At 39.9% G+C, this 19,255-nt stretch overlaps 1 protein-coding gene across 3 annotated transcripts in view; it reads right to left on the reverse strand.

The window, feature by feature from the left end:
- CORIN (corin, serine peptidase) overlaps positions 1-19,255 on the reverse strand; it is a 309,430-nt gene that overhangs the window by 253,688 nt on the left and 36,487 nt on the right. For all 3 annotated transcript variants that reach the window (XM_019962698.2, XM_070791393.1, XM_070791394.1), the window contains exon 2: positions 2,867-3,011. In XM_019962698.2, coding sequence (XP_019818257.2) covers positions 2,867-3,011 — 145 coding nt within the window. The remainder of the gene's footprint in view (positions 1-2,866; positions 3,012-19,255) is intronic.

Raw genomic sequence — 19,255 nt, forward strand, 5'->3', positions numbered from 1 at the left:
AAGAGGCTTTTTAGTTCCTCTTCACTTTCTGCCATAAGTGTGGTGTCATTTGCATATCTGAGGTTATTGATATTTCTCCCAGCAATCTTGATTCCAGTTTGTGCTTCATCCAGCCCAGTGTTTCTCGTGATGTACTCTGCATATAAGTTAAATAAGCAGGGTGACAATATACAGCCTTGACGTACTCCTTTTCCTATTTGGAACCACTCTGTTGTTCCACGTCCAGTTCTAACTGTTGCATCCTGACCTGCATACAGGTTTCTCAAGAGGCAGGTCAGGTGGTTTTGTATTCCCATCTCTTTCAGAATTTTCCACAGTTTATTGTGATCCACACAGTCAAAGGCTTTGGGATAGTCAATAAAGCAGAAATAGATGTATTTTGGAACTCTCTTTCTTTTTCGATGATCCAGCGGATGTTGGCCATTTGATCTCTGGTTCCTCTGCCTTTTCTAAAACCAGCTTGAACATCTGGAAGTTCACAGTTTACGTATTGTTGAAGCCTGGCTTGGAGAATTTTGAGCATTACTTTACCAGCGTGTGAGATGAGTGCAATTGTGTGGTAGTTTGAGCATTCTTTGGCATTGCCTTTCTTTGGGATTGGAATGAAAACTGACCTTTTCCAGTCCAAACTAGAATAAATTAAACTGAACAAAACCTTTGTAGCTCCAACTTCAGTTTAAGGGTTGAGGAGAGAAACAATTTGCTATTGCTCTTTTCCATAGCCTGCTGCAGAAATAATTATTCAGAAAGTCTAACTCTCTTATCTTCAGAAATCTCTTTGCCATCTTGACTTTATGCATGCCAGAAGCCCAAACAGACAAAATTAGAGAGGCACAATGCATCTGTGTTTGTAAGCACAAGGCTTTTACTATCTTTTCCTAGTCAATAATCCTCTCACTATCATCTCTTCACCTTTTGAAGCCAAAGCTCCTGCTATTTGTACACGGCATTCCAGCATCTCTTAGAGACCCAGAAATAACTGCAAAACTTTGAAAGAGCACAAATTATAAACTCAAATCAAACAGAACATTCTTAAAAGCAAGCAGAATCTAGTGAGGTTTTTTTAAACAGAGATATAAGATGATTTTATTGCTCACTACAACAGTAAATATCTCAGTTATAAAACAGGAAATGTTTATCTGGGCAGAGATTACTTAATGTATCTACATGAAATCATCTGGTTCAGAACATATGAAAAGAATGCTTTTGAAGACAGTGCCAGAAAACACCCACTTTCTAAAAGTTACCTACATAACAGCCAAAATAGTACTAAGAAATGGTTTCAAATCGGTCAGTTTCCTAATTTCATACTGCTACTGCTGCTGCTGCTGCTGCTAAGTGACTTCAGTCGTGTCCAACTCTGTGCGACCCCACAGACGCCAGCCCACCAGGCTCCCCCATCCATGGGATTCTCCAGGCAAGAACAATGGAGTGGGTTGCCATTTCCTTCTCCAATGCATGAAAGTGAAAAGTGAAAGTGAAGTCGCTCAGTTGTGCCCAAATCTTAGCGACCCCATGGACTGGAGCCTACCAGGCTCCTCCATCCATGGGATTTTCCAGGCAAGAGTACTGGAGTGGGGTGCCATTGCCTTCTCTGGTTATGACAATGAGAGCATTCCAAATGACAGATGTATGACCAAGGGAGCCTCTACCAGACAGATTCTCCCAGATGTAACAACTACAAACTCTGGACAAAATATAAAAAAGCAACTACTGGAAGGCACAGGAAAGGAAACAAAAGCAGGCCAAGGCTGGAGGGGAGGGAGTCCTGGCAGAAGAGAGGGGCACAGGTCAGTTTCAGGGTTTGTCCTGCCTCTAGCCCAGAGCAGACCACAGCGGGCACAATGTGGGGCAGGGCGACTGAAACTCCAACAGAAACCTGCGGTTTTCCTGCCCTCTTCTTACTTGTCACCCTGTGACCTCTGACCATCTCTGCCCTAGGCTTCTATGAAACCCAGCATCTCTGGGATCCTTTCCTTCTTATCCAACAACTTGGGTATCTCTTGATCCTTCCTCTTTTCTCATCTCCCCTGAACACCAGCATCCCCCAAGGCTTTGTCCTCAGCTTTGAATCAGAGCACTTTCTCCTCAGTTCATCTACCCCTGCTACTTCCACTGAGACTCCCACCTTCACAGATACAGGCAGGCTAGGCTCCCTTCTCAGCTTCCCTTCCTGATGGTTCCAGCTTCCAACCAGTAACAGCAGGATGAGAGTTAAATTCTAAAGTGTACAGAAGCCAAAAAATCACACAGACTCACAATTTTCCTTGAAATTTTCTTAGGAAGGAAGAAATTCTTACAGTCCATTTCTTGGCCCAGCCTGCATTGTTGAATTTGCTCATGATAAACGCATTTAAACTATGGTTCTACTGTATTTAGTTGTCCCATAAAAATCTCCAACTTAACATGTCCTAACTGAACCTCCAGCCTGACCTCCATCTACCTGCATCTCACTCCTCTGCTTTTTCTTGCCATGTTAACAGATGGCACCAAAGCCAACCTGGTTGCCCAAGCTAGAAATCCAAGAGTCAACCTTGACTCCTCTTTCTCCTTGATGCCAAAATCCTAAGCAGTTTGATTTCCATTGATTTTCATGCACCAAATGCTTTAATTCAAGCTCTTGCTATCTTTTACTCAGATGATAGCCAGTCACCAAATTGATCTCCCTGCCTTCCTTTCTTTCTACCGTCAATTCCCTATAATGTATCCAGGTCTTTTGTCTTTTATAAATGCAAAAGCAATCAGATTTCTCCTTGCCCAGAAAGATCCTCCAGTAGTAAACCATCCAGAGCAGCAGAAACCACTCTTACAAATCATACTAATGTTAATTTTAACTTCATTTTTCTTTAATAATGGCATCACTCACCAACAAAGGAGAGCAGGATCACCAGCAAGACAATGAGAGCACAGATACATGGAATCAGGACCAGCAAGAGGAAACGAAGAATATTCACAGTGGTCAGCTTCCGAGAGCAGCCACCACCCATGTTATCATCATCAGCTCCCAAGACCTAAAGTAGAAGATGAAAATGAAACATGGTTTTAATATTGCAAAGCAATTCAATATAACGCATGACATTTTAGAGGAGAGCTGTCCATTTAGAGCAGTAGCATGCCTAAATTTTCCTCTGTGTACTACATAGCATGAAATGAGTTTAGTCACCAAATCCCTCTAATAAATAAACAAATAACTGTACAAACCATATTCAGGACAGAGCAAACCATCTATTTCTGAAATGTTTTTCAGGAGTATATGGACTTACAACCATATTCCATCTTAAATTTGTTTAAACTTATCTGCTAATTTGGTATTATTCCACAGAAGAACTCACCTTGACCTAGAGCTCTAAGCAAACTGCCTAATGCAGTGATTAAATACTGGTGAGTAGTGTGGACAAGGCATCATCCAGATTTCATTCTTGTTTGTCTCCTTAGTCCTAACCCAAATGTGAATGAGTCTGGATAAAATCAAGCTTTTAACCATTAATAATTTAGCAAGATTGAATATTACTTACTATGTATTAAGTGGCAGGCTCAGTAATGAAAGACAGCCTGTTCTGCTGGCCACTGACAATCTCTCTGCTGTCCACACCACCCCTTCAGCCCATCCATGTGAGAGAGAATGATGAGGTACAACAGTGATGATTCAGGTTGGAATTCTTATCTTCAAACTTTAAATTTTCCTAGCTCAATCTCTTGTCAGAAACAATGTCTGGAAATTCATGTATGTTACATCCACTGTTCCCACAGCCAAAGCTATTTTCAAGGATGCAGCCTTGAGCGAGCAATGCACTGCTGAGACCATCCAGATGGTACACATGACTGAATCCTATTATATGATTCTGGCAGGTGTGGAGATCTAATGACCTTGTAGTCACCCAAGACAAACCTTGCAAGTAAGTTACCTTGGTTATTAAAACTGCCACCTAGTAATCTGGAATGATCTACCTCTTTCTTCAGTCTCTCCTCGTCCTCCGTATATGGGGGCCAGTTTCAGATTTCACTCAACATGAATTAACAGAATGACACAATATAATATCTTTATAACACACTGATTATAACAGTGATGGGTGGTATCCTTTGAGGCTTGGACATAACATTTACCTGCAAAAAAAACCAGTGTGGAACTACAGCTCAGAGACCATAGTAGAACTGACTTTTTGCTTCATTTACTCAAGAAGTGGTTATTGATACATCTACTAATTATAATAAGCACAGTGATGAATTTAACAATAATCTAAGACCAACTGTTCCTCCAAAGTTCACAGTCTTGTAGGAGAGGTAAGATATGGACATAAATAATTACATTTTGAGATAGCAAATGATCAGCACTGTGAGGCTTACAGGAATTGAAAAGACAGGAAAACAATTTCTTGCTAGAAGATCATTTAAGACATTGTAGAGAACTAGCACTTGAACTAGCCATGATTCTCAGAAAAGTATCACTGAAAAGTCCTATTATAATTTAAAAGAGTGATAAAATACACCCAGAGAGGTAAGGAGTTATGAATTTTCTTTGGCTTCCACAACAATGGAAAAGATTTCTTTGTTAAGGAGGTCACAAGAGCGGTGTAGGAGTGATCTTCTTGGGTGGCAAATGCACAGTGGCCTCAGTGCTATCTGAAATCCTATGGCCAAATACATCCCATTTAGTATTCATAAGTGAAGAATCAGCAGGGAAAGTGCCAGTGGCTCGTTTTATTATCTTATATAAGTATATCAACAAGTGCTTGGTCTCCAGAAACCATATTCATGATTAGTGCAAATGCTTTCTCCAGTGACTAGGAAACTGATTCCTTTTATGGAGGGGAGAAGAGGAAGAAATACTTAGAAGAAATTTAGAACTAAGAAATACTTAGAGGAAACCTCAGCCCTTTCCTCAGGTGTTTAACTTTTCTCTAGCATTCATAGCCACTTAAGACTATTACTGCAAATGCTGCATTAGTCAGAGGCCCTTTGAAAAGTGAAAGTGTTAGTCACTCAGTCTTTTTTTTTTTTTAATTTTATTTTATTTTTAAACTTTACAAATTGTATTAGTTTTGCCAAATATCAAAATGAATCCGCCACAGGTATACATGTGTTCCCCATCCTGAACCCTCCTCCCTCCTCCCTCCCCATACCATCCCCCTGGGTCGTCCCAATGCACCAGCCCCAAGCATCCAGTATCCTGCATCGAACCTGGACTGGCAACTCGTTTCATACATGATATTATACATGTTTCAATGCCATTCTCCCAAATCTTCCCACACTCTCCCTCTGCAACAGAGTCCATAAGACTGTTCTATACATCTGACTCTTTGTGATCTCTTGGACTGTAGCTCACCAGGCTCCTCTGTCCATGGGATTTTCCAGGCAAAAATACTGGAGTGGGTTGCCATTTTCTTCTCTAGGGGATCTTCCCAGCCCAAGGATCAAGCCCAGATCTCCTGCACTGCAGGCAGATTCTTTACCATCTGAGCCACTGGGGAAGCCCTTGAGGTTCCTCTGAATATAATGCAACTTTCAGACTTTACTGTTGGGAGAATGAGGCCGGATGAGCTAAACCACTAAGACAATTCCTAAGTTTTATTTAGGTGGACTCAACAACCCTCTCTGCAGAAGGTACCCTCTTCAAGAATCTACCCTGCAGATACTTGAAACTGTAAGCCAAGCATTCCAACAGTGCAAGTAGGGAGCAGTGCAACTGGTTGACCTGCACATATTTCAAATATGTAGCTCTTATGGTTTACTAATCTTGTTGGTAAAGATTCATTTCTTATGTCTTAAAGACTACATTTATTTTAAAAGGTATCATGCTGGCTTACACATGCTGAATATAATCTACCTAACTAGAATATCTCGAGTCTCTGGTTCCATTGGGATATCTTCTCATTCATCTCTTTTACACTTTTAATTCTATTACGCTTGCCTCCTGGCATACTGATTAAACTATTTTCACAACAGCCATTCTCTTTTTTAAAGCATATAGTTTGCTTATAATGTGTAAGTTTCATATGTATAGCACAGTGACTCAGTTAATTGTGTGTATATACACACATACATATTCTTTTTCAGATTCTTTTCCCTTATCATTATTACTAAATATTGAGTATAGATCCTTGTATTATCTATAAAATAGATAACCAACAAGGACCTAGCTGTTGGTTATCTATTTCATATAAAGTAGTTTGGCTATGTTAATCCCAAACTCCTAATTTATCCCTACCCACCCCCTTCCCCTTTGGTAACCATAAGCTTGTTTTCTATGTCTGTGAGTTCATTTCTGTTTTGTAAATAAGTTCATTTGTATTTTTTTAGCTTCCACTTAGGAGCAATATCATATGATATTTGTCTTTGGCTTAATTATCATACTTGGTATGATAATTTCTAGGTCCATATGTTTGCTGCATGTGGCATTATTTCATTCTTTATGTCTGAGTAATATTCCATTGTGTGTGCATGTTGAGAGATAGATATCACATCTTTATCCATTCATCACAATAGCCATTCTCTGACACTTGCAGGACTTTGTCCATTGAATCTCTCTTCTGCCACTCTATCAACTCTCTCCTTTCTTCATTTCCCCTACATACCTTCTTTAAAATCTTTGGATTGTTATTTCAATGATACTCTTGCTAATGCCCTGAACCACTTTGCCCCCACTGGATTTTCTTCTCTCTAATCTTATAAAGGTCAACATGAGATGAATTCAACAATCTTCTCTATATATCTACACCTGGACAACTGAATGTGTGGCTGTAAAAAGTTACTCAACGGGACTAACTGATTGCTAGTTTAAAGTCTTCTCTATTCTCCTCAAACTATCTTTCTCTACTCTTCTGCCTTCTGCCCTCACTTTCAGAAAAGGATCCATCCCAATTCCCACCGAATGGAGAAAATAAAAACCATCAAATGGGAATTGCCTCAACACTGCCTGTTTTTACCATAAAGTTTTATTAGCAGACAGCTCTGTTCATGCATGTGTACACTGTTACGGCCGCTTTCCTGCTACAGCAACAGCACTGAATGGTTGCAACAAACCCATGTGGCCCACAAGGCCAAAAATATTTAGTATCAGGCCCTTTATAGGCAAAGTTTGCCAACTCCTGATACAGAGTATCACTGTATCCCTGCATCCATGGCCATTTTAATTATTATAAATCTTAATATGTTAGCCAAATCAAATTATAAATTCTTTTAAGAAAATCACATTATCTCTTACTAGGGCCCTTAGTAAAACCTGATACAATTGTACTGGTGGCAAACTGGCAATAAAAAAAGAAATTGCATAATTATTGCTGTAATACATGGTTATTTCATAAAAACGTTCAAAGATAATCTTCAAAAAAAAATTATCCAGACTTTTAATGCATTAAACTTGAAGAAGAAAGGAAAGCACTAAGTTTCAGGGACGTTCAAACTTAAATAGGACTGCAACATGCATTATAAACTCTAAGGACCAACAGATATTCAGAAGATTATAAAGGAGAAAGTACAAATTTATTCCTGCTTCTGCAAAAACAGACAAAAATAATAGCATACAGTGTACTTAATGTGCTTAGTCACTCAGTCATGTCTGACTCTTTGCTACCCTTTGGACTGTAGCCCGCCAGGCTCCTCTGTCCATGGGATTTTCCAGGCAAGAATACTGGAGTGGTTTACCATTTCCTTCTCCAGGGGATCTTCCTGACCCAGGATCGAACCCACATCTCCTGTGTCTCCTGCATTGCAGGTGGATTCTTTTCCCACCGAGGCACTGGAGAAGCCTCAAATAATAGCATAAATAATACTAACTCAGTTGTATCTCTCTATATGTAAGCAAATATTGCCCTTTCTCATTAGTGTATGCCCAGCATTTAGAACAGTCAGGAATAGATTAATACCTGTTGAATAAATAGCTGAACTCAACCACCTAAACAAAAATTCTCTGTACATAACTATGTAAATAATCCCTTTTTAAAAAATGATATATGCCTCATAAGGCCTATTCTTAAATCATCCAAAAACACTTTAGGGAAGAGAATATATTTGACAAAATAATAAAAAATATTTCCTTTCAGGGAAAACATACTGAAATTTATAACATCAGTTTTTACTAGGACTATTTATTAGTACTTCTCCATACTCAAATTTCCTATCATGAACTTTGAAGTCAGTTAGAAAATGTTGTTTTAAAGTAAATCGTCATGGATTTTATTATCAGTCAGTTCAGTTCAGTCGCTTAGTCATGTCCGACTCTTTGCGACCCCATGAATAGCAGCACGCCAGGCCTCCCTGTCCATCACCAACTCCCGGAGTGCACTCACTCTCACGTCCATCGAGTCAGTGATGCCATCCAGCCATCTCATCCTCTGTCGTCCCCTTCTCCTCCTGCCCCCAATCCCTCCCAGCATCAGAGTCTTTTCCAATGAGTCAACTCTTCGCATGAGGTGGCCAAAGTATTGGAGTTTCAGCTTTAGCATCATTCCTTCCAAAGAAATCCCAGGGCTGATCTCCTTCAGAATGGACTGGTTGGATCTCCTTGCAGTCCAAGGGACTCTCAAGAGTCTTCTCCAACACCACAGTTCAAAAGCATCAATTCTTCAGTGCTCAGCCTTCTTCACAGTCCAACTCTCACATCCATACATGACTACTGGAAAAACCATAGCCTTGACTAGATGGACCTCTGTTAGCAAAGTAATGTCTCTGCTTTTGAATATGCTATCTAGGTTGGTCATAACTTTCCTTCCAAGGAGTAAGCGTCTTTTCGTTTCATGGCTGCAGTCACCATCTGCAGTGATTTTGGAGCCCAGAAAAATCAAGTCTGACACTGTTTCCACTGGTTCCCCATCTATTTCCCATGAAGTGATGGGACTGGATGCCATGATCTTCATTTTCTGAATGTTGAGCTTTAAGCCAACTTTTTCACTCTCCTCTTTCACTTTCATCAAGAGGCTTTTTAGTTCCTCTTCACTTTCTGCCATAAGTGTGGTGTCATCTGCATATCTGAGGTTATTGATATTTCTCCCAGCAATCTTGATTCCAGCTTGTGTTTCTTCCAGTCCAGCGTTTCTCATGATGTACTCTGCATATAAGTTAAATAAGCAGGGTGACAATATAGAGCCTTGACGTACTCCTTTCCCTATTTGGAACCAGTCTGTTGTTCCATGTCCAGTTCTAACTATTGCTTCCTGACCTGCATACAGATTTCTCAAGAGGCAGGTCAGGTGGTCTAGTATTCCCATCTCTTTCAGAATTTCCCACAGTTTATTGTGATCCACACAGTCAAAGGCTTTGGCATAGTCAATAAAGCAGAAATAGATGTTTTTCTGGAACACTCTTACTTTTTCCATGATCCAGCGGATGTTGGCAATTTAATCTGTGGTTCCTCTGCCTTTTCTAAAACCAGCTTGAACATCATGAAGTTCACCGTTCATGTATTGCTGAAGCCTGGCTTGGAGAATTTTGAGCATTACTTTACTAGCATGTAAATATTTTTCAACACTACCTATGTTAAGGACATTAAAAGAAGTAGCCTTGTAACTCTGTTAACCCCATACATCAGTGATCCCCAGACATTCTATGTTCATGGTACCATCAGTGTCTAGATACTATTTTCAGTGGACCTAGGCCAAAAGAAGTGCCTAATGGTTCCATTTGTTAAGTAGCTTCATCCAACAATTTTGTAAGTACTTATATCCTAAAAATTTGGTAAACATTTGAAAAACTACTACACATAAGTTAAAATTTTTAAATATTTTCATGCCATTCTTAACCACGATTACTTCCCATCTTGGGATGTATGCATCTGTTGAGCACTGCTCAACACTTTAACCTCAGAATCAGATTGAAAAACACCCCCACACATTGCCTGTTCCAAGTCGATTCTTGCCTGGTACAACTTTCTATACAGCAACCACCAAGCACCCAGATTTACGAAGATAGAATGACCTCAAAAGGAATAAAGCACAATCCCACATTGAAAGTGTGAACTATGTCAAGCTAGTATTTCATTTGGTAACCAAAAAATGTCAAGTATCACCAGTTTTCCCTCAAAAATTGAAAACTACCAGCAGCCTCTGTGAATCACTGCAGTGTCACGGGGTACTTTATCACATAGTTTCAAAATCATGGTTCAAGACTATTTCTCCCACATCAATCTACATAAATCCCAATCCTTAAAGAAGTAACTCAAACTCCATCTCATTCAGGAAGCCTTCCTTGACTACCCAGACAGAAGCAATCTCTCTCTGCCTCATCTGAGTTTCTGGTAGAGAAAGAGACTGACTCCCAGCATCTATTCTTTCCTTTGATCTTAGAAACAGAACCCTACATTTAGAATAAAGACACCATTTCCCAGTCTCTTCTAGAGTTGTGTGAGGCCATGTGGTCAAGCTCTGGACCATGGGATGAATTTTGAAATGGTCAATGTGACTTCCAGGAAGTATTTTCCAAGACAGGGGTATTGTCTTTCCTCTTTCCTGTTGGCTGGAATAAGACGAGCTACCCACTCCAATATTCTTGGGCTTCCCTAGTGGTTCAGATAGTAAAGAATCCACAAGCAATGTAGGAGACCTGGGTTTGATCCCTGGGTTGTGAAGGTCCCCTGGAGGAGGGCATGGCAACCCACTCCAGTATTCTTGCCTGGAGAATCCCCATGAACAGAGGAGTCTGGCGGGCTACAGTCCATGGGGTCACAAAGAGTCAGACACGACTGAGCAACTAAGCACAGCACTTATGTCATCAATCGGGATAAGTCAAGAAGAAAAATTTACAACTTAGTGATTTGTAAATGAAAATTGCAAATCTGTAATGTACTAAGTAAAGTGTGACAGCCAAAATGTTTTCAAATAGGGATTAGTAGACAGCAAACCATACAAAATAAGGTTGGTCCTACCTTCTTTCCCCACATCCTCACCTTTCCCCTTCAAAATGCCACACTGACCCAAATGATCTTTTCAAAACGCTCATGTGGGTGCGTCACCTGCCTACATAAAACCCTCCAGAGACCTGAAAGACAAAAACCAGTTTTCCTAACATGTTCTGGAAGACAGTGCTTCTCAGACTTCAATGGGCACATGAATCACATGCAGAGAGTCTGATCCAGTAGCTTTGGGGGTGGTGGGGCGGGGCTTGAGATTCTGCATTTCTTACCAGCTCCCAGATGATGCTGATGAGGGTGGTGTGAGGACCACACTTTGAGTATCAGGATATGGAGACTCTCTAGGTGTGCCCCGCCTACATCAGGTTAATTACAGCAGTTCATTACTTTACACCACTCAAGCCCATCCCCTTCTCTCCATACCAGCCACCTGGGTCCTCTCAGTTCCCCATTATCACTCTTTGCCTGGACTGGCCTCCCTCCATCCCCAACCTTTGGTAGTCACACAGCAGTCACCCTTACACATCAACTCATGACCCACGCTGGTTCTGGTCTTTCTGTCCTATATCCCAGTTATCATTTACATTTATTTGTTTGAATATTAGATTATGTTGATTATTCCTGGTAGACTGTAGACTCTATGAGGTCAGGGACCAAGTTGGGTTTTGCTTCTCATTGTAGCCCCAGTATTTTTAAAGGGCCTGGCTTATAGCACATACTTCATAAAAATATCAAAAATAATGGATAAACTCTTCTACTACACCTGCCCATTGTCAGAAGAGTCTTAAAAATACAAGGAATTGAATGCTGCTGCTCCATGTGTGAATAACTATTACAGTAATTATAATAGTAATAGTATAGGCAGAAACCCATTGACCTTTTTCTGTGAGCCAGGCATTCCTCTAAATGTGTCAGATACAGAAATACTCAGGACAGCTCTACTGAGTGGGTGCTATCACCATACCACAGAAGAGGAATGTGAGGGTCTTTGTAAGTAAGTAAAATAATTCATGCTAATCAACAAAAACTGCAGAATCTAAACGGATTCCCTTTGCTGAAATTCTGAAGGTGGCTAGAGATCCATGGTTTTTAATTTGGCTTGAATTCTAGATCACAGCTTTTGGAGCTTCCTGGAACACATCATCTACCCTTCAGATCTGTCTACAAAGACAGACTGAGGTTTTCCCCACTGAGCCACGCAGAGCTGACCTCAGGTGACCCCAAACCTACGCAGGACCAGATCTCATAATGTAGCCATTGCAGGGTAAGCAAGACTTCTTCCTGAGTCCCCATGCTTCTGCCCCTCCTTGCAAGTCAGACACAGCCTAATGGAGGATGACCACTCACGGCAGTTGGACAATGAGAGCTACGTCTTAGAAACGGCCTCTCTGTGGTATTATTTCTAGAGCTCACATTTCAAAATTATTTTTAAAACTAATCTAATTATCTAATAAAGTCTTAATTATGTGGAATCTTTACAGAAGTTTACTATTCTCCACCTTTTGTAGACATGGAAAATAAGAAAATAAGCAAATTATAAAGAATTTATAAAATACTGCCAGAGAATGAAATGGAATTCCAGAAAATGTGAAATCTTCTACAACTTCCACAGCTTCAAATGTTTTGCCCTGAGAATGACATGTAAGTACTGGCCTTGATCATCAGTTCCCAAAGATGCTGGATGCTTTAAGACAGTGCAAGAAAAATCATTTTCAATAGCAAAGATTGAAACAGAAAAGAGGTTCAAGTTTATATTTAATAACATCAACAACAATTAACAACAACAACAAAAATTCCAAAGTTTGGCTAAACATATGCAATTTCAGCCTACAAGAGCTCTAGAATTTATAATATTCACCAAATGATACCATCCACAAAGAGATTAACATCAGCTTACTACTTTTAAGGTACAGCATCAAATATAAGAGATATGCTAATATTTTTATTTCAAATAGGACATGTTTAAATTACAAAGATCAGACAAACTTGAAGTTGTATATAAACTGTTTCTCATCAACAGAATATTTAAAAATGTGAAGGGTAATTCTACCTTTATAATGTGATGCTATATTATGGATTTTATGAAATAAATGATTATATTCTTAAATCCAATTGTGAAATTATGTATACTTGGTTAATACAGGATGATTAAGTAACAGTCTGAACTTCAGGTGCACAAATATTACTGCACAAAGTTTATCCTAATCCATACATCAATCTGGATTTAGTAAAATTCTATTCATAGCTGTCAACTTTATGATATGGTCAAGTCAAAATAAGAAAATATTCTTAAACCAAAATGAATGTGCACATTTAATGGATGGGGTTGTATGTAAAATCCTGGTAGAATTCTGTGACCATCTGTCCTACACAAAAAATTTGCTTACAATGTTAAAAACAATTAAGAACAATACATCCAAAGGCCATACCATGTACTTGGTTTGAGGCTCACTGAGCACCCTGATTCTTTAGACAGGAAGGTGGTGGACTGCACAGGCCTTCAGACTTGCTGTTACCAGAGAACAGCCTGCCATGAGCACAAGCTCACTCCAGCTGGTGTAGCCTGCACCAGGCAGGGAGCTCCCTCTAAACTCTGTGGAGATGTTACACTGTCACATCATGGTCCTCATGGTCATGGTCCTGAGAAAAGGCAGACACTAAGACTCCCCCAGCTGCCAGCCAGCCTGGAACAGTATCCTGCACACAATCACCAGTCCCAAATGTGATGTGAATTGTGGTTTCAGTGTTAGAGACGGAGTTTCTCCAAACTACCTCCACTCTCTGTACACGGAGTAAAAATGAGCCAATGTTATCCACTTATATTAGAAAGGAAAATCTGCCCCTGCTAGATGCTTTCCTCTGTCCTTAATAAACTGAAACCACTCCTTACATGAATCAAGAGTAGATTTGCTGAATATAAGATCAATCATCTAGCTATTTCTCAAACCAGGCATCTCTCAATCCTCGCTTCCACTGTCAAGAAGCAAAAGGTCTCCCAAATCACCCATCAGTGAAGCACACCAAACCCAATGTCTTTTGTTGTGATGTTTGTTTTTAATGCCCCAAGAGGCCTGAAGAACAAGCATCTGGTTTCTGGTTTTTAGTAAGTCTTTCCATCCCATTTTCTGGCATTTAATTGAAGTATATAAAGTTCAAATAACTCATGCACTCTTTCAAAATGGAACACATGGTTCTGCAAGCCAATCCTGCCCACATTTTCTCCTTTGAAAATTAACAGCATCAACTGGTCCTCCCTCGAGTTTCCTAGTCACACATCCCAGAATAGTTGTTCAATATGGAGACTAAATATCAACACGATATTTTTCCTGTCAAGAAGACCTGGTGATAATAATCCCATATCCAGACAGCATATCAATTCAGTGTTTGTTTGGAGGGCAGTGCTATTTAGCTCAAGTCTGAAACATGAGAGAAAAGACTGGAATGCTTCAGAAGCAATTTCTATGATACTGTCTCCACCACTGAAAATCTAGGTGAGCTTATAAAGTCATCGCCCTGTCCCAACCATATATTCATATCTGTAAATAAAGGATAAAAAATAAATGCCTTGCTCCAACCACAAATATTCCAACAATAAAATGAAATTGACAAAGCAAAAGAAAAGTAAGGAAATAGTGATAATAACATTTCTTTCAACTTTAGAAAGCTGTAGGAGTCTTGATTATTCTTGAACACACAGCATGAAATTTGTTCAAATCAGTCTCCCTGGAGGAAAGTTATAACCTTTGTTAAAGTGAGGCGATGTCTTCAAAGGCAACATGAGAACTTTGAAGGTAAACCCCATTTTCTTTAGAGCCCAGTGGGAGGGTCACATGCCTGTGATAGTTTCTGAAGATGATCTTGGAAAGAAACAGCAGGCAACCCCCCACCTAGATGAGGCAGATAAATGAGACCCCATGTCCTCTTTTGAGATGGCTTTGCCCCCAATCTCAAATATGTCAATGATATCATTTTATAGCAGATACAAATCTTGAAGTAATAAAAGGCTCCTTTTAAGACAGATACAATATCAGAACTCTTTCTGCATATATTGCAGAGTCTTAAAGGTCCCTCCTTTTTTTCAGTATGTATTTTTTGAAACAATGAAGACTACAGAGTGGGGGGGAAAAGGAGAGTTGTGCTTTCCATCCTTCAGGAAATTAAATATTTGACATTTACTAATTAAAATATTCTGAATTTCACATCCTGATTACAAGTTATTTCATTTCTAAGGAAGCTGTGGCATAATTCAGAGGAAACTCAGATTTCCAAATGAAGCCAAACCTATCTTTTGTGTAGCATGAAGGAAGCTATTGAATTTGTGCCCATTGTAGACACCGAATTGACTCGCTGATCTAATAATGATGGAAATCTTGTGACTTTCAAAAATTGAAACTGATTGGCAGAGTGGAGAACTACAAACCTAACTTTCTACAGCTGAAAACAATCAGGGAATGCATATAAGACAAAATAGATTTATACTCTACAACAATTCATTTCAGGCATTTCAATGCAAAGTAAAACATAAACAGATGTTGAAGACAACCTACTGAACCTACCTGCTGAATTTTGTAGTAAAGAAAAAAAAAAAGTACAAGTAAGGTTCTTATGCATTAGATGGAGCAGCAATTTCTTTCTGAATACCTGGAGCAAAAGGGTGGATTTCAAACTCAACATTCATCATATATGTTGCTGTATTTCATGAAGATCTAATTGGACAATATAGAGATGGTATGCACGGAGGTTTCCATTACCAAAAAAAAAAAGCCTGTTTCATGTTAGAAATCTCATGAATTTGGTTTAGTCCATTCATGCTTATTGAGCACCTATTTTGTGCACAGCCAAGCTGTAAGTATAGAAGACAAGAAAGACAGTCCTCACCCTCTGGGAGCTGACAGCCTACTTCCACCATATACAGCATCATGGGTAACTTCAAGACTGTATGACAGGACAGTCACACGGTTTGCAGAAAGGACTACGAGTTAACCATGGGGCAGAGGGAACCAGGACACGCTTAGTCCACGTTGTTATAAGCTGCATTCAGGTCCATGGAAAGAAATTAACAAGAAGTGGAACCAATTCTTCAGATACACAGAGCTTGTTTACAAGTGTTGCAGTCCTCCATTAGTTCAGTTCAGTCGCCCAGTCCTGTCCAACTTTGAGACCCCATGAACTGCAGCATGCCAGGCTTCCCTGTCCATCACCAACTCCTGGAGCTTACTCAAATTCATGTCCATTGAGTCTGTGATGCCATCCAACCATCTCATCCTCTATCAGACCCTTCTCCTCCCACATTCCATCTTTCCCAGCATCAGGGTCTTTTCAAATGAGTCAGTTCTTTGCACCAGGTGGCCAAAGTACTGGAGTTTCAGCTTCAGCATCAGTCCTTCCAATGAATATTCAGGACTGATTTCCTTTAGGATGGACTGGTTGGATCTCCTTGCAGTCCAAGGGACTCTCAAAGTCTTCTCCAACACTACAGTTCAAAAGCATCAATTCTTTAGCGCTCAGCTTTCTTTATAGTCGAACTCTCACTTCCATATATGACTACTGGAAAAACCATAACTTTGACTAGACAGACCTTTGTTGGCAAAGTAATGTCTCTGCTTTTTAACATGTTGTCTAGGTTGGTCATAACTTTTCTTCCAAGGAGCAAGCGTCTTTTAATTTCATAGCTGCAGTCACCATCTACAGTGATTTTGGAGCCCAGAAAAATAGTCTCTCACTGTTCCCATTGTTTCCCCATCTACTTGCCATGAAGTGATAGGACCAGATGCCATGATCTTAGGTTTCTGAATGTTGAACTTTAAGCCAACTTTTTACTCTCCTCTTTCAATTTCATCAAGAGGCTCTTTAGTTCTTCTTTGCTTTCTGCCATAATGGTGGTGTCATCTATATATCTGAGGTTATTGATATTTCTCCCGGCAATCTTGATTCCAGCTTTTACTTCATCCAGCCCAGTGTTTCTCATGATGTACTCTGTATGCAAGTTAAATAAACAGATTGACAATATATAGCTTTGATGTACTCCTTTCCTGATCTGGAACCAGTCTGTTGTTCCATAGCCAGTTCTAACTGTTGCTTCTTGACCAGCATACATATTTCTCAGGAGGCAGGTCAGGTGGTCTGGTATTCCTGTCTCTTTAAGAATTTTCCAGTTTGTTGTGATCCACACAGTCAAAGGCTTTGGCATAGTCAATAAAGCAGGAGTAGATGTTTTTCTGGAACTCACTTGCCTTTTCAATGATCCTAACAGATGTTGGCAATTTGATTTTTGGTTCCTCTGCCTTTTCTAAATCCAGCTTGAACATCTGGAAGTTCATGGTTCACATACTGTTGAAGCCTAGCTTGGAGAATTTTGAGCATTACTTTGCTAGTGTGTGAGATGAGTGCAATTGTGCAGTAGTTTGAGCATTCTTTGGCATTGCCTTTCTTTGGAATTGGAATGAAAACTGATCTTTTCCAGTCCTGTGGCCACTGCTGTGTTTTCCAAATTTGCTGGCATATTGAGTGCGGCACTTTCACAGCATTATCTTTTAGGATCTAAAATAGGTTAACTGGAATTCCATCACCTCCACTAGCTTTATTTGTAGCGATGCTTCGTAAGGCCCACTTACTTCACATTCCAGGATGTCTGGCTCTAGGTGAGTGATCACACTGTTGTGATTATCTGGGTCATGAAGATCTTTTTTGTATAGTTCTGTGTATTCTTGACACCTCTTCTTAATATCTTCTACTTCTGTTAGCTCCATTTTTGTCCTTTATTGAGCCCATCTTTGCATGAAATGTTCCCTTGGTATCTCTAATTTTCTTGAAGAGATCTCTAGTCTTTCACATTATATTGTCCTCCATCTCATGGTTCTAATTCACTCTAAATGTGTTCATTAACCTCTGACACTGGTTCTAGATTTTAGAGACCTAATTCATCGATTTCATCAGAGAATGGCAGTTGGTTTTGCTACAAAACAAACAAAAGAGAATGCAAGCCTTTATCTTCATGTAGTCCATCTTCTTGACGTGAAGTAAGAACACAATTCAACAAAACTTTTGCAAATACAAAGCTAAAAGAGCAATTCAAAAGGCCTGTGCAATTGAATGTCCTGACTCTACAGAAGCAGTTTAACTCAGGAAGTCAATGTGGAATGGTTTGAAAAACACTTCAGTCTTATCTTCAGACCAACGAATTGATGAAGTGAAGGAAGAGATTTCCTTAAGAGAAAGACTGAGGTTTGAGCAGATAGGCCGAGCAGATAGGAAGGAGAAAATGTGACTCTAAAGATCTAAACATATCAATATAGAAAGACAAAGAGTTATAACCAGTCTAATACCCTTAGACTGTGAGAAAGAGGAGATGTTCTTAGCAGTTACTAGATGATAATATATGGCTGGAACCTGAAGAAATCAAACAGAGGAGGAAGGGCAGGCTCTCAAAGAATAAATGAATTGACTGCCCCCAAGGAGGCAAGAACCTGAGAAATTACTGAAATTCTCTTAAAGCTTCCCTCGTAGCTCAGATGATAAAGGATCTGCCTGCAATGCAGGAGACCTGGGTTCGATCCCTGGGTTAGGAAGACCCCGTGGAGAAGGGAACAGCAACTCACCCCAGTATTCTTGCCTGGAGAATTCCACAGACAGAGGAGCTTGGTGGGCAACAGTCCATGGGGTTGGAAAGAGTTGGACACGACTGAGCGACTAACACTTTCACACTTTCTTAAAGCTGCAGATAGTTCATTACAAGAATAATTAGGGGGCTTTCCCAGTGGCTCAATGGTAAAGAATCTGCCTGCCAATGTAGGAGATTTGATCCTTAATCAGTGAAGATCCTACATGTTCCAGAGTAACTAAGCCCACACGCCACAACTATTGAGCCTTTGCTCTAGAGCTCAGGAGCCACAACTACTGAGCCCATGTGCCACAACTATTGAAGTCCACATGCCCTAGAGCCCATGCTCCACAACAAGAGAAAACACTGCAATGAGAAGCCTGTGTGCTGCAACTAGAGAGCAGCCCCTCACCCCTACCCTGCTCTTTGCATCTAGAGAAAAGCCCCGTGCCCCAGTCATGATCTAGCACAGCCAAAAATAAAATTATTTTTTAATAAAGAATAATTAGGGAACCAAGCCTTCAAGACTGGACAGCTAAGTCAAGCAGCTATTGAAAATCTAGATATACTGGATGGGGTAAGATTTAGAAAATCCAGATAACATATATCCTTCTAAAAGTCTTTAGCATCAAGTTTCAGTCTGACAGAATTATTATAGGTGAGTACATAAATATTGTGTATATACTTACTGAATGTTATAGAAAATTGATAGAAATAAGAGAAAACACAGCGAAGATGAAACACTTTAAAAGGGAGCTGGGCAGTCCATAACAGACTGAGTCCAAGCCTAGTTTAGAAGAGGACCATCGAAGAAC

Source organism: Bos indicus, chromosome 6 (assembly GCF_029378745.1).
Source record: "Bos indicus isolate NIAB-ARS_2022 breed Sahiwal x Tharparkar chromosome 6, NIAB-ARS_B.indTharparkar_mat_pri_1.0, whole genome shotgun sequence".
Lineage (NCBI taxonomy): Eukaryota > Metazoa > Chordata > Mammalia > Artiodactyla > Bovidae > Bos > Bos indicus.